The following is a 16,144-nucleotide window of genomic DNA, read 5'->3' as shown; positions in this document are numbered from 1 at the left end:
CTGCGGGTATTACAGGAGGATTAGAGTTGATCTTCCCTTGGAAAGGGGACTAGAAAGAGAGCTCTGGGCTTATTCTTGCCTGCTAAATGACATTTGATAGCCTGCTATTTCTCACCTAAACAGAAATGTGATTAAAGAACTTGAGATAAACAATGATTTAACGATTCAAAGTGTAGAAGCTGGAGAGGTTTTGAAAAGAGCTTGTGTACATCTAAGAATAAACACTTCTATTGCAAACTGCTGGGGGAATCTTAAGCTGTTTGCTTTCCATGAATCCTCACTGACAGGGCACTCAGAGCACACAAAGTTTTTTCCTAATCCCCTTCCCTTTTCCATGCTTTGGGTAATTAAATATGGTAATTATTTTGTTGCGACCACTCAGCACAGCTTCTTCCTTGTCCAAACAGTCACATCTTCTTTTAGCCCAGTTTTCTGCCTGTCCTGCTTCCCAGACCAGTGCTGGGCTCATGACTGGCTGTCAGCATCCCAAGCAAGGGGAGACTGAGGGCACACACAGACTCCTCTCCTAGAATGTCCGTGGGGCTCCAGGGATGAGTCTTTGCTTCCCTCTCTCTCCCACTATGACTGTTGTTCCTGTTTCTCCCCAGCTTTGGATAGAGAGAGGAGACCTAAGACCTTCTCTGCCCCTTTCTGCCATCAGCCCTCCTGCCACTGTACCACCTACAGGTAATAAATCCATCTTAGAGACAGCCACCAACAGCTCCACTTCTTGCAATCCACAGGGAAAAGGAGCCTCTTGGACCAACACAGCAAGGTTCCAGATCTGGCACTGACTCAAACATGCAATTTGACTCGGGAGAGCATATGATCAAGAAGGTCAGAACTAATGTTCACTGTGCCTCTGTACAAGGGCTCTGAGAACAATGGCTGGGTAAAAAACGGGATCTTTTCTTTTCTTCAAAACAAACACAACTAATTCAACCAATTTGATTCCTTGTTCCCTCACCTTGCTTCTCATTTCTCAAAGTCAAGGTAAGATTAATGAGCCCCACACAGTACTGCTGGAAGGCTCTGCACTTTTCAGAGTTTTCCAAGCCACAAAAATACCTCCAGCAACAAACTGAGAAAACTAAAGCTGATAAAGCCAAGTTTGGAAGCAATTAACATCAATCTAAAATTCAGCTGGTTTAGGGGCTCAGCTTAAAAGTAAAAAGCAATTCCTGCTGTGACAAAATCAAATAATACATTGTTTCTCCACAGTTGATACAGCAAAGGGATTCTACCCTCACCAGCAGCTACAATAAAAAAGGGTTTCATAAAAGCTATTTACCTGCACTGAACATGCTTATGATTTTTTTTCAAAAGCTTGTTTCTCAAGAGCATAACCTCTCCCAAACATCTGTGGAAGCAAGAACCCTTCATACAGCGTGAAGTACTCAGGACAGCTCTGACCACACTCAGAAGCACCAACTCACGTAGCAGAGGTTTCCCCTTGTTGCCCAAGAGCATGAGAAGAGCTCCAGCTGCAGAACCACAGCCGTGCCCACCTAGTCCTGGCTGTAAATGCCAGGCAGCTGCTCTTCCACTTCTCCCCTCCCAGCTGTGGACCTGAAGAGCAGCCACTGCTGGAGTGTTTATGGGACCGCAGGTGTCAGAGTGGGGAGCACCCATCAGCCTTGTGAATTTGCACGATGACCTACAAGAGTTTAGTGAGAGAACTGGAAAACTACCTACTTCTCAAAGCCTAGTTCTTAAGTAAGGTACCTGTCCAATGGAAACCCCAGCCAGGCCATGAAAACCAGCCCAGAGCTTCTGAGCAACAGTCAGACTCATCACTTAACTGCAACTTCCCAACATGCTGCCCTGCAGTAAATGGGAAGGAAAGGCAAGAAAGTAATGGCAAAATGCACAAGAATGGCCAACAATGCCATTCAGAACTGGTGTAGATAAGAGTCCCCTGTGCTCCAACAGTGTAAGGGAGTCAGGTTTTGCTCCTATAAGATAAGGAGGGGCTCTCAAGCTGATGGGGGAACTCTACTCCATTCCTACAGGGAATACTCTGTAGGGATACAATGAAAGTCTTACCAAAGGTCTAAGAAGGCTTTACCAGTCTTTCACAAGGCCATTGTTTACACCCTGTGCACGGTACGATTGCAACCTACGCTGGCAAGCGCCCAAGACAAGCAGAGTTTGGCCTCTCCAGATTGCTCTAACCAATTTAAGGTTTCGAGTTTTCATTTCAAACCACTTGACAGTATCTCATTAACCTACTGCCTATAATAAATGTGCCCAATAACAATCACCAAGTCACATGAAATTAAAAAATTCAATAAAATATGAAGAGGAAATACTTGCGGGTCATTTATTTTTCTGCTCTAGAATTAGAAAAAATTAGGTCTGCCACCCCCCCTTGGCTGTGACAAATACAAGTCCAAAACTGAACTGTCAAAAATTTCCAGAAATGTCTCTCTAACCTCACACTGCAGCCTTTGCAAAATTCATAACGTTTCCTACAGCAAGGAAATCCTTGACTTGTCCGTGTCCCATCTGACACTTAAACACATCCCAGGGTGACACCACATCCTCACAGCAGCTCCAAGAATCCCCAAACCAGGCACTGCTGCATGAGAAGAGACCTTCATCTCCAAGCAAACAGAAAATACCATCCTGCAGCTCTACAAACACACCATGGGGCCTCTGCCTCTCTGCAGCTCAGCAGCTGTCCAAGACGTGGTACAAAAGGAGCCACATCATTTATCCTACCTCACATTAACATCCAGTTCTTCCATCACAGGCAGTAGGCATAGGTAGCTGGGAGTTCAATGTCCACAGAAGAAACCTCATCCTGCAGAGGAGAGAGTTAGAAAGGAGAGGTATAAGCTACAGGATCTCTCACAGACCCCATTTGTCAACCAGCACCTTTTCCCACCAGGCAGTTTTCCAACCTCTCTTCCCCGGAGAAGCCTGGGCACTGCAGAGGGTTGTTGTGACCATTCAAAATCACCTGCACCCACGTAAACTGCACCTAAGACCTCCCCAGTAACTTCTAAACTTCCAAAACTACAATAACTAGTTTAAATAGAAGCAGCTGAAGAAGGTTTGCAAAGCCCATCTGGGAAAACACAAGCAAGTAGGGCTGGTAAATTAGTTTCTGTTTTTACACAAAACTAAAACACTGACTTACCACTAAATTAAAACAGGTTTCCTGTGACACTATATTGTACAACCTTATGAATAATTAATAGCAGTACTGTAATTACAAAGAACTAAACAATTTGCAGCTCGAGTTAAAATAAATGTGCTTACTTCAGTAACACTAAGTGATGTAAATATTAATGGGATTTTTAACTCTATCAAGATTCCATCATGACTCCAAAGAAATGAATGCACCATCTTAATAATGAGTTTGTGCATTTGCTGCTGTTAATCCAGTGGGGAAAAAAAAGGCTCAGTTTCTGAGCACTTCAGGCTGTTGATTGCCCCTCGTGTTGAGTCCCTAGAGAGCCAAGGATAATGCCACCACCAGGGCACTGTTAATATCAACTCAGACGCAAATAATGCCATTGTCATTACTTGGCTTCAAAGAGAAGGCTGTAATAACACTGCCTCAGCCTTCCTAGATACCATGCCAAGTTTGCAATGCAAATGAACCCCCACTCTCCCGACCTGGCTCAGTGTTTACCACGAGCAGTAATTCAGGAGGTATAGGCTATACATAGTTTTGCCAGCAAAACCTACTCAAGTCTAAAGGATATTTTTATCAGAGGGTAGAAACACACAGAACGTGGCCACTATGTGCATTTTCAGCCTTCAACTGGTGTTTCTAAGGGCACTCTGGAATCTGGTGAGTTAAAGACTACTGCTCTATATTGCAAATACAAGAGTGAGAGGTCTAGAGATTCTGATCAAGTCACCTCTGTGTGCCTAAGACCTGGCCTCCAACTTTAATTTGGGGGAAAAAACCCACTCCCTCCTGTGCTCCTGCTCTGGAGTTCTTCCATGGTACAAAATACCCCACAATCTCCTGTGACAGCTGCCTATCAAACAGGTAGGAAGAACATCCTGGAAGATGGTCTCAAGGCCACTCAGTGGCTTTGAGGAATTGAGAAAAAATTCAACTTTCAGAGACCATAAGGGGTTATCTGGTGGCCAACAGGTAACCCTTTCTCTTAAGGGACCTCAAACTCACCTGCTCTATGTGGTGGCCTTGGTCTGCTCTGTAGAGATAAAAATGTCCCACCTGATGACAGCAGTGGCCACACCACCTTCCTTGCAAGCACCAATTAACTGAGACACTGACACATTCTTCATCCAATTTATTTCCATCCCACTCAACCCCCATCAAGCTCCACTTTCTGTCACTGCTGAGTTGGTGACAACAGAAGCGTTGAGTCATTCTGGAAAACTTAACACCCCCATTTCCTGCAGTGCTGGATTGTGCTGCTTCACCACTGCTGACACCCTAAATGAAGCCACATCTAAGGTGGACTGAGCACTCTGAAAGCCCATTTCCTTTCACCTACAGATACCACACTGTCTCTCCTGCTCTGTGACAGACGCGTTCTAACCCTTAACCAAACCAGCAACAGGTTGGTACAGGCTCCAAAGGAGGTAAAGGCCTGAGCAGGAGCTGGGCCAAGAACTCCTCCAGGAAACCCACAAAGCAGAACAGTGACATATGAGCATATGTCAGAGCATTGATGCATATCAGCCTGGAACAGCCATCGTGCAATTAATACGTAAATAGCGGGTGGCTTTCCCAAGACTCATTTTTCAAGGAACAAAGAAGGTTCTGGGTACACGGAGTCTCATGCCTACCTTTCCCATTGTATGCAATCTGACTGGGAGCCAAACACTTTACTCCTGAAATGAGCTTAAGTGAGGCTTCTCTGAGCCCTCCCTTGAGGTGATCTCTAATTGAGCTGGGACACCTCTCACGGCTTGAGATTCCTTACCTGAGACTAAGAGATCCTTCCTTCCCCAAGGCTGAGAGACCCCCTTATTCATCACACACTCTCGGTGAGTGACTGGCAGTTGCTGAATTAATACTAAGGAAATTCAAGTAGCCAATTCTATTAGACATAAACCTTTGCCCAAGTATGAGACTAAGACTGGACACAGCCACATCTAAGCTCCATCAGGAGTTTAAAGAGCAAGGGGGTCCACCCTGAACCTCCCAACTCCACGGAAAGGTCTTCCTTACCCTTCTGTGTCTTTGGTCGCTGTGTAAATCATTCCAGCTCAATTTTAAGTCCATTTTCCTCTGGATGTTTCATCCTTGTAGTAAGGAATACAGTGAACCTTGCCATCAAACTTTGTAGAGCTGCACTTCTACAACACCATACTAAACCCACTTCTGCTAATGCCTTTGGTATGATGACTCTTTAAGTGATCTAAATTACCCATTTGTGCATGCTCTGCTGCACCACAGAGGAGGGAGGGGGATATAAAAATAAACTAAGTTCAGTTTTTGAGTGTCTCAGGCTCTCTGTAAAGAACTGGACTGTGAAGAAAAGTTCTCTGACTTCACTCTTCTCTTTATAAGTGTAAAGTAAAAAAAGAGACATTCCTGCCCTCCTTTGCCAGCTTTGTCTTTTTAGAGCAGAGTGTGGTGAGCAGTGATGATGACTTGGTGTACCCTCTGATTTCAGCCTGGCAGACACACACTGTTGAGTAACACAGAGCAAAAGATGTTGCAGACATTCAGAAAGCCTGTTTAGCCTTCCCCTGGAAATTGCTGCCCTCCACATCTCAGAGTGTAAGTTCTTGGAAGTACAGGGAGTCATTTAGCTCTCATCCAGTATCTGTGATTCCTGATTGAGGCAAGAAGAATCACTGTAACGTAAATAAAGACTACTACTACTACCTAAATCTGTGATTTCAAGAGGCTCCTCACTTTCTGTAGTGAACATCTGCCAATTTGAAGCTGGGACTGAATAAAAAAAGCTGTTGCTTGATTCCCACCACATTTCACATCTGGGGCTGTGATTTTTCTCATTGCTCAATCTTCGTCATTATCAGAGAAAAAGAAGTTGTTAGCAGAGGCTACCTGGGAAAGATTTTCCCAGGCCACATTAAACTGATGCTGTGAAGTGACAGTCACCTCAATCCAAAGATAATTTCTTGATCGTCACTGCAGAGCAGCCCGAAACCCTTAGAAGTGTTGTAAGAGAATATCCTGCCCAAGACAGCACTCGAGGAATAAGAAATACCAGAGTGATTATTTTTATTCGCTCACAGATAAAATGGCTTCATTTCCACCAACCATTTCTGGCAAAGGCACTGCCCTCTCCCACAGCACTTCTGGCCTTCTCTGTCCTCTGTCACTGCTGTCTCTTTTCTCTCCATGAAGGACAAAGCTGATAAGAAGTCCCTCAGTTGTCAGCAGAGACAGATTGCTGGTCCGATTTTAATCAAACGCCATTCCAGGAGGTTAAAATGTAGCACTTTACTTAAACAGAAAAATTAAAAGGTAGACATGACACATTACCTGAAAAAATAAAATGGAGTCCAGCTTTAAATAGCAAATACAGAAGAAATGTCTTTTTGCTGAAGGGTTATTTTTCAAAACAGCTCTTTAAACTCAAAAAGAAAGTCTCTGGCTTGACAACCCAAACCACAGGCACCAAGTTTAACAGGTTCATGATTCCAAGGGATGCGGAAGTAGTGGGTGGCACCTGGGTCACAGCAGCAGCCAGGACCTTGTGTGCAGACAGATGGGCTTTTCTTCCTGCCAGTCTGGCCCTCACAGCTCTGAGCTGTAACCTCTGTGCCTTTTCAGCTTTGCACCAAGGTATTCTACGCTGTCAAATGTTAAAGTTTAAATTCCATCTCTGAGTGCCAAAAACATACTAACAGACCACACAGCCTAAGGGCTTTGAAAGGGCACAGGGAAGCAGCAATGCCTACCTGTTCTCCTGGATCAAATATTTACAGCAGTAAAGTTTCTGTGGGTTGCTCAAGGGTGACTTTGTTCCAAAGCAGAGACATCTGTACAAGATCCTTGACTATACTATGCTATGTTTGTGTAAGAGATCTGAGGAGAGAAAGCAGCTATAAAACCTGAGGGGTTATTTGCTGTGACAGTGGTGTTATGAAATTTCACAGCTCGCTGCTCTCACCTTTGGCAATTACTGCCAGTTGGTAACCAAAGCGCTCCAAGTCTTCAGCTGCACTATCAAATCTCAGCACAGGAAGCCAAGAGAAACATCCCACGTCGGATCCTGAGTCTCTTAAAAGAGACATAATACAGCAAGAGATATCACTTAATAACTGAAGGCAAGACAGATTGTTGAGTCCTTTGTCCCCACCTGTGTTTGGTGGGGATTTGTGCAGGGCTACCATGTCGCTTTCTTGCTCACATGTCATAAAACTTCCCCATAACTCACTGTAGATTTTCCCTTCCTGAAAACACACTCTCCAGTTTCTCTTCTTCTCACAGCAGCATAGGATATGGAAACTACTGCCCCAGAAAGGCACCAGCTGTGCTTTCTGTGCCTGCAGTCAAATGCTGTGTTGTTTACACAGCAGAGAAACGCAGAGTGTAAATGCCAGTAAATATGGAAATCCTTCAGCTATGACATGGTGTGGTGGCACTGATGGTAACTCACAGCTCGCTGGAGGAGCTATGGGATGCTCAGCACCGTCCCCAACTCGGCTGTGCCTCTGCAGATGGCTGCACACACCCTGAGAGCAGGTCTACACTTGAGCCAGGATCTGTGCTTTTACCAAGTCTATAATAAATCACTATCCAAAACAGTGCCCTCCTACTGCAAACAAACCTTAGGGACAAGTCCTGGTGCTCCCCTGGCAGTGGTCAGCTCAAACTCCAGCAAGACTGCCGCAGGCAATGATGGGCACTGATCATGGCACTCAGAATTACTCAGATTGAAAAATGCCTCCAAAACCATCAAGCCCAACCCTTGACCAATCACAACCTCGCCAACTAGACCAGAACGCCCTATGGCAACCCTCTGGTTCCAGCAGCCTCAGGCTCCAGTTTCTTGTTTAAAAAGCTCCCCTGCTCCGAAGCAAGCAGAAAATGGAAGGTGCACATTGCCATGGACATCCATCTTATCACAGAGATACACTGCTGTGCTATTCTGGGCTCTGCTAATCAGCAAAAGCCAGCACTTGCCACCTTGGGACAGCTGAGGGAAAGAGCATTGAAAGGAACCATCTCCCTCCTGGGCAGAGCTGAAACCTCTCAGAGAGAGCCTGGAGTCACCCCCAGTGACCACGTTTCAGTACAGGAATTCCTTGCTTTGCAAGCTGTGCAGATGAGCCTTTTTCACCTGTTTCTGTCCCTCATTTGGGTCTCACTGCATCACCCAGGCCCAGGAGGGGAATGTGAGTCCCAGTGGATGAGTGGATGATTCCTCACTATAGAGGGGCCCTCTGTGGCTGTCACCTCCCTGCAGGCTCTGGGATTCACTTCTAGGGCAACAGGAGGATTCAAGTATAACCCACCTTCTGCACTACCTTCAACTCCTGCCCGACTTCCTACACAGGTTACTGTGTGCTGGACGTGTTCCACTCCCCACCTGCAGGTATAACTTTATTGTACTGGAATAAAACTCCTCTGTTTTATTTTTATTGCTGCCATAAGCTGGTTTTGTGGCTGTGAAATGCAAGCAGGAAATAAGCTCCCGTTTGAAGCCTGGTGCCAAGTCACACCAGTCGGTGTGCTCGTGGCTCTACAACCCCTGGACTTCAGCAGTAATGAGGTTCTCTCCTGGGCTGGGTATCTTGCTTTGTTGTGTAACTGCGACTGAGAAATCAGTCAGGTTGTGCTGAATTACACCTTCAGCTGTGCAAAAGGTTTAGGTGGAGCTTTAAATCTCAGGCATTAAAGATTCCTTGTTACTGTTGTCTGACCAAACTCCCTATTGCTGGGATGCTTTGGGGTGCATCTGTCTGAATAACTTTGCAGCAGAGAACCTGTCACAGAGGCTTGGCTGGAAATTTATAACCCTTTGTGTGAAAGCCTCCAGGCACAGACCTTCTTCCCCACTCCTGTCCAAGGGTGCCAAGACCCCTGCTCCCACATGAGCATTGTCAAGGCTGTCATGAGCACAAAGAAACACACAACCCCCCCAAACTCTCTACACTGGAAGGTGAAGCCAAATAATCTCACACACGTGTGAAGCTGCTGCCAGCAGAGCCATCCCTGAGCCAGGGTGCTGATCCCACATGGTTTAACACATTCCACCACATTCTGCTTTTCTCATCCCCTTTCCTGGCTGCCACAGGCAGAATAGAGCAGGAGACTTCTGCTGCCCCTGTGCTGGGATGGAAATGCTGTGGATCCACAAGACATTTTAGAAAATGAAGCAGAGACAAAATTCTCAGAGCTCTGAGCTGCACATACTTGTAACCAACCCAACTGACTCATACCTCTGCTGCCATTTCTTCACACTCCATTAAAGGATGACAGCTCCTGAGGAGAAAACTGGCTGAGAGTGTTCATCTTAAACCTGAGCTGCCTCTGGCTCACTTAAAAAATCAGTTAGTTGAGCATCAAGCTAAAATAATCACAGTCCCCAAGAGACTATGTGATCCTCCAGTTCCATACAAAATACATCAGGTGCACAGCCATCATCTTTTCCGCTTAAGAAGCTGATGCCATCAGGGAAAGTCAAAAGGCTAATTAATGAATTACTTTTTAAAAAGATTAAGATGATGCAAGAGGGAATGTGCTGTAATGCATTCCCTCCACACAGGCTCTGATGTTACGTACAGAAGAGTTTACTCCAAATATTTCATGTCAGTAACAGAACTACTTTGAAATCACATAATCAGGGAATGGTTTGGGTTAGAAGGGACCTTAAAGATCATCTTGTTTCAACCCCTGCCATGGGCAGGGACACCTTCCACTAGACCAGGTTGCTCAGAGCTCCATCCAGCCTGGCCTTGAACACTTCCAGGGATGCCACAGCTTCTCTGGGCCACCTGTGCCTCCCACCCTCACAGGGTAGAATATAAAAGATGACTGCAGATACTTACAAATTGTAGCAATAAAGCAATGACTTGCTCTGGTGATGGTGAGAGGGGAACTAGAGCACACAACTTTTATTGAGAGAAAGCAGTTAAATGCAGGGCAAGAGCACCCAAACTAGAGGCTGTGCCCCTGCTGCAGGCTTTGCCAGTTCATCATCCCAAGTGGAAGCAATAAAGTGACGCCATCACAGAGCGTCACTTTATTTGTAAGTCAGGGCAGCTCTATGGGCAGGGGTTGGGCAGAAGCTGGGTCCAGTCCTTCCCTCTTTAAGAACATGGATGTAGAAGAATTGTCTTTCCCTGCCAAACTATGCTGAGCTCAGCACCTTCCAAGATGCTGCTGTTGTTTTCAACTTATTTTAAATTAAATGACCAAATTACTGAATCCTTATCGAGTCATTAAAAGTGAAGAAACCAAAAGAAACTTGGAGCTGAGACCCTGAAGGTTGTGTTTTGGTGGGCTGAGCCCGTGAGCCTTACGGAGCTCCTGATGGGAAGGGGCGAAAGGGCAAATGAGCTCACAGGACAAGCTGCTTGCAAATTGTTATTTCCAAAGCAAGAATAACAGGACATGCTTAGGTGGGCTGTAAGTTCTCATCAGCCAGACTCTCCAGGTAAAACAAGCTGTCCAGACAATAACTGTGCCTGGCACCAGGCACCTGGCAGCAAAGAGATGCCATGTGGCTCATTTCAATGGTTTCACAGAGAACAGTTCTCTCTAACAGCACACATACTTTGAACAAGTGCATTTTTCAAATTCTGATTGTTTCAGGCTGCTACTCCCTGAATAATGTCTGTAGGCTGGTTTCTGTCAGGCTGCCTTCCATGTAACAAGTGTCATTGCTTCCCTCTTGGGGACAGGATGGTAGTGGCATCCTGCTTTGTACTGCTGGGAAGTGCAAGTTTCCTAATCCCTCTGCTTACTTCAGCTCTGCAGGGAATCAGCAGCTCCCCAAAGAAAGGAAGGAACTGAAGTTATGTCAGGACTTGACTGCAGAAGGCTTCACCCATCATTTCTGGTGATACTGGTGGGACCTTTGGATGTGCATCCCACTGAGGATGAGATCGCTGAGGCAGAGTTACCCTGGACCAGGCATCTACTCTACAGGTTGAGGGTTTTCCCCTCATCAGATGTATCACGTAGGAGAAAGAATGAGTGTGAGTGCATTTGGCCAAGGCTTCTACGTGCGCATCACAGAATAATTTAGGTTGGAAAAGACCTCCAAAATCATCAAGTCCAAGCTTTGAAAATATTTTGAATTAATAAAGAGGATAATCTAGGTAATTATAAGCCTATCAATCCAAGATTGAATCCAGCAGAATAATAAAACAGTTCATAAAAATACAATTCATCAGGAATTAGAGATGGGGAATAGAATTCAGCAAATCAGTGTGAATTAGAGGAGAATAAGTTTGCCATCTTGATATTTTCAGTGATAACAACAATATTGATGTAATAAGTTGCTGTATTCCCTGATTTCAGAAAAGCATTTGATTTGGTATTGTGTGAGGTTTTGATACAGGACAATACTCCATGCAGGACTCTTGGTTAGTTAAACCCTCCACAGTGAGAGAAACCATTCTATGATTCTGTGATTCCCTGATTTGATGATCTGTGAGCTGATCTGATGAACAGAGAGCAGAATTGGAAGTCTCTTCAGACAGTTGGGCTAATGAAGGAGAAAGTTATGACTGAAGAGATGAATTGCAATGTGAAGGCATTGCAGGAGCATCCAAGGTGTGAAGGTCGAGTACTGTATCCAGAGTGATGTGCGTGGCATTTTTCCAGTAGTTACCTGCCACCTCTAATCACTGATTTCAGTCCTTCATTCTTTAAAGAGAGCAAATCATTCAGTGGAAGATTCAGCAAAACCCCTTGAATGCAGTTATCTGATCAAGGTATTTTCTTCCCTTTCACATATGAGGTGTCAGAATCTAACTGCCTGTCTAAGGAAGAGAAACTTCTGATGTTCGAACAATAGAATTGTGGAAACTTGTTTCTTAAAATAGCACGAAGAAGGAAAAAAAACACCTCTTGAAAATGTAAACCTGTGCTTGGGGAGCAGAACTTTCCTTTCCCCCTTCTGTTAGAGGAGAGAAAAGAACTACTCCTTTGTACCCCCTGAGACTTCAAGCTCTTTCAGATGAGATTTAATTACTCAAGAGAGCTGTTTATAGCTTTTGTTCAAGATTTCATGCAACTCAGAGAGCAGCGAGTGCCACTTCAGAGCTCTATGTTACGTTAATTGCTGGGATAAAGGGAGGCAAAGAAAAAGATCTGCATGCAGTCCTAACTGTGCCTGAAAGCACTTGCTTCCCAAACTAATCCCCTACTTACCCCAGACACTTGATGTCTTACTGGTGGCACTGATTAAGAGGTAGCCAACTGCACCAGACTCCCTAATTATAGCATGACCCCTTGCTAATGACTGTTGGATTAACCCACTGCTGCTGCATTATTGCACTAAATAAATAATATTCACTCTCCTCTGGCAGTGTTTACAGAACTGATTTCCCATCCAGCCTTGACTCAAAGCTGTGAGCAGTCCCCAGTGTCACCAGCTGCTCTAGTCAGATCTCTGCACCTGGACATCAGGAAGAATTTCTTTGAGGAAAGGGTTGTCAGGAATTGGAAGGGGCTGCCCAGGGGGGGCGGTGGAGTCACCATCCCAGAGGTGTTCAAGAAACAACAGGACTCAGTGCTCTGGTCTGGTTGACAAGGTGGTGATTGGTCATAGGTTGGACTCAATGATCTTGGAGGTCATTTGCAACCTAAATGATTCTGTGATTCTGTAACAGGGAGCGTGTTGCTCGTGAGAAGATTTGAAATTTCCACTTTTTATTCCCACTTACAAAGAATCTCTGACCTTCTGGCAGTAAATATTCCAGCAAATAAATTACCGGTAAGAAAGCTCATGGGGAGAGCAAAAATTTTAAAAACTGAATATTGTGCACTACTTAGTAATAAGCTCTGAATTTACAATGGCAAGGACTAGCAATGTTAACCTGGGTTAGTCACTAAGATAATTCAATCATACAAAGGAATCAACAGTGTGTGACTTGTATGTCCCATGGAACTTAACAAAAATAGCTGCAGCATCAGCAACCAAAAAAATTGCAATGAATGGTTCACAAATAAGTATAGAAAAGAATATGAATGTTGTCAGCAGTTTATCATTCATATTTCTTAATCCAAAATGAATCTACGTCTAAAATTCTCCACTATAAACATTCAATCGTCTACCCTCCATAGTTATTGGGAGTGAGATATTCCTTATTCTTGAGCTCACCTGGACTCATGGTATGTGCTAAATTAGTTTACAGGTTGCAACATGCTCACACTGCAGGGATATTTGGATAGGATGGTCTGTGACACTAGAAAGGGAATTTGGCATCAGAGCACAAGCAGCATCAATGAAGGTGTTTATTTGGAAATTCTGTAGTTTTAAACAAGAGAAAGGTTTGGTCACAACCAGATAAACCAGCTTAGGAAAGACCTCAAATTTCTCAGCTTTTGTCTCTGAAAAATACGTAATAGAACATGTCCTTCATGGGTTCGTTTTGGGACAGAAATCTGACGCAGGGCAAGAGCTGGCCAGGAGGGCTCTAAATCCTCTTAATCCACAAGCTACTTTGGGGCATTTTTCACTAATATTCCCTTACTTTCACCTGTTTAAGCTCCTTTATTTCATGGTCTCAGTACTTATGCCAAACCCTTGTTGCAATGAATATTCATCAGCTGGGGTCTAAGTGTAGCTATTTATAAAAAAAACCAAAAAGTGGCTTTAAAAGTTGTTATTGTGATTTCCTGTCATTTTGTATTTCCTTTATGGAATGCAGGGATGCACGGTGGGGGAGGAGGAGAAGTTGCAGCCTACAGATGCAGTTTAGTATTTTGAGACTGCTTTTTAAAATTTCGATGTGGGTGTTTGCCAAAGAATCTTTTATATATATTTTTTTTTTATTATTATTATTATTTTCTTCCCTGCTAGTGAAACATCCGACTTTTACTCATACTTACTCACAGTCCATCATAAATTAAATGAAAAAAAAAACTGTCCTAAGAAGTTGCAAAGTACTAAATTAGCCAAAAGTAAATGTTCTTGTTGGGAAACAAGTTCCAGGTGTATCTCAGACCACTTCTACCCAAAACTGCAGCACTTAAGGGTCCACAAAGCATCCCGGATATGAGGAAAGAACTGTCACTGCCTTTGAAACAAGAACTGATGACTGCTTGAGAGACATTTCTTTCACACTCCCTGGAAATGTTTCCCAGAGTTGGGAGGCAAATCAGTGGGGGCCGCTGGTCCCCAAAGTGATCTGGCAGCCTCCCAAGCCCAGGAAACCTTCACAGTCACTCAAAACTAATGATTTGTCATTTTGCTCTTTTTTTCATTCCTACTTGTCATTCTTGGAAAAACTCTTCAGGATGAGACTTGTCTTTTTCTCCAGATGGAGCCAATGGAAGTTTAATTATGCTTCTCTGAAATCTCCCATTACCTCTGTCCCTGAGCAGCACACGAGCTATTTGCTAAGCCCAACCCTTTCAAAACCTTCCTAATACATAAAACTTCCAGATTTTTGGAAGATGCTCATGGAGAACAGCCCCTGTAATTAATAGGAACTGAATTAGATGCTTCCGTTTATCCTATTAGCAAAATTGTTCTTCACTGACTTTTGGGATGAGGAAAAGACAGGGATGTTGCTCTCAGCTGCCTTAGGGACATCCCCCCAGTGCAGCCTTTGGCCCTTTGCCCTCTCAGAGCTGCCCTGACCCTCAGCTGCCTCCTGCCCAGGGTGCAGAAAATTGCCCTCCTGGCACGTTGCTGCACGATGGTGCTGCCCTGAAACAATCCCGCCGTTCTCCTCTACCTCTGGAAGCTCCTACAGACACTTTAAATACACTTTAAAACAACTGTGATAAAGGACAAATAATCATTAAAAAAAAAAAAAAAAAGACTGTGGAGCATATGGTTTACAGCAGAGGCTGGGAAGGGACAGGCAAGGTCACACTGTCTGTGCTTTGCTGTTAAAGTTAAATGTGGATTTATAACTGATTGGATCTTCTGTAATAAACCTGCCTGCACACCTGACTTCCGAGATCTTTTCCAACATCTGTACCGATGCACGAAAGCATTTTTGCAGGATTTGTTACTACAGTGGCTCATCAAGGTCACTACATGACTTGCAGAGCAGCCTGTTGTGGGCAGGGCTTTTCACTGTGACCGAGAGCCACGTGGACTGTGAATTTACAAAAAGCATGGTCTGTGCATGTGTCTCACTGGGATTTTGGACCTTAGCCCACATCCATCCTATCCTTGACCTCGAAGATCCCAGATGTGCTGGCGTAATTCGAACTAACTTGCCCAAACTGGTTTCGCTTCTGCAGCATCTCTGCAGGTTCATGTGGCAAAAGTCATACAGGTAACAGCTTTGGGTAATTACTCCCCCAGTCTTTACATGTTTTACAGCTGTGACCTAAATGATGTCAAAGACATGAATGGTCTGAACTTCAGAATTCTGGGCTGTCTCTTTTTTGGTCCATTTACCTCTTTTTTCACACCGTTCTCTCAGCTACTCCAATTATAGGGACACAAACTTGATTTGGTGGAGAGTTAAGAACACAGAATCATAGAATGGTTTGGGTTGGAAGGGATCTTAAGGATCATCTTCTTTCAAACCCCCTGCCACGGGCAGGGACACCTTCCTCTAGACCAGGTTGCTCCAAGCCATGTCCAGCCTGTCCTTGAACACTTCCAGGGATGGGGCAGCCACAGCTTCTCTGAGCAACCTGTGCCAGGGCCTCACCACCCTCAGAGTAAATGAGAACATGCCAAGGAATAACTCCCTTCTCAGGAAGTCCCACCTGGACCTGTTACACAAGTCAGAAAAAATACAAAGCTCCAGCCAAGCCAACTCTGTTAAACAGCCACCAGTGAGCAGAGAACAGCTATTCAAAATTGCTGCCTGTTTGCATTTCTGTAACAAAGGAAATATTCTTTTGCAAGGGTTTTAGTCAGCTGTAAATGAGAACAGCAACCCCTGACTGGGACAGTACAGCTCAGAGCACTCTGCTGAACTGGCCAAACTGGGAGGACAAGGGCGGTCAGGAGTGTGTGTGTTTCAGAGATGGAGGCTGAGACAGAGTTGGGGGGATAAACCAGAGCTGCTTAACTCCAAATTT

The 16,144-nt window shown here is 44.6% G+C and overlaps 1 protein-coding gene across 3 annotated transcripts in view; it reads right to left on the bottom strand.

Moving 5' to 3' along the window:
- HTR4 (5-hydroxytryptamine receptor 4) overlaps nucleotides 1-16,144 on the bottom strand; it is an 87,016-nt gene that overhangs the window by 58,143 nt on the left and 12,729 nt on the right. For all 3 annotated transcript variants that reach the window (XR_003573248.1, XM_027901819.1, XM_027901809.1), the window contains exon 2: nucleotides 2,725-2,806. Coding sequence is in view for 2 of the 3 variants with exons in the window: in XM_027901819.1 (XP_027757620.1) it covers nucleotides 2,725-2,750 (26 nt within the window). In the remaining variant the exon portion in view is untranslated. The remainder of the gene's footprint in view (nucleotides 1-2,724; nucleotides 2,807-16,144) is intronic.

Source organism: Empidonax traillii, unplaced genomic scaffold, assembly GCF_003031625.1.
Source record: "Empidonax traillii isolate 1590-97213 ecotype Southwest subspecies unplaced genomic scaffold, ASM303162v1 scaffold22:size5013007, whole genome shotgun sequence".
Classification (NCBI taxonomy): domain Eukaryota; kingdom Metazoa; phylum Chordata; class Aves; order Passeriformes; family Tyrannidae; genus Empidonax; species Empidonax traillii.
This window is presented reverse-complemented; position numbering and strand designations above follow the sequence as displayed.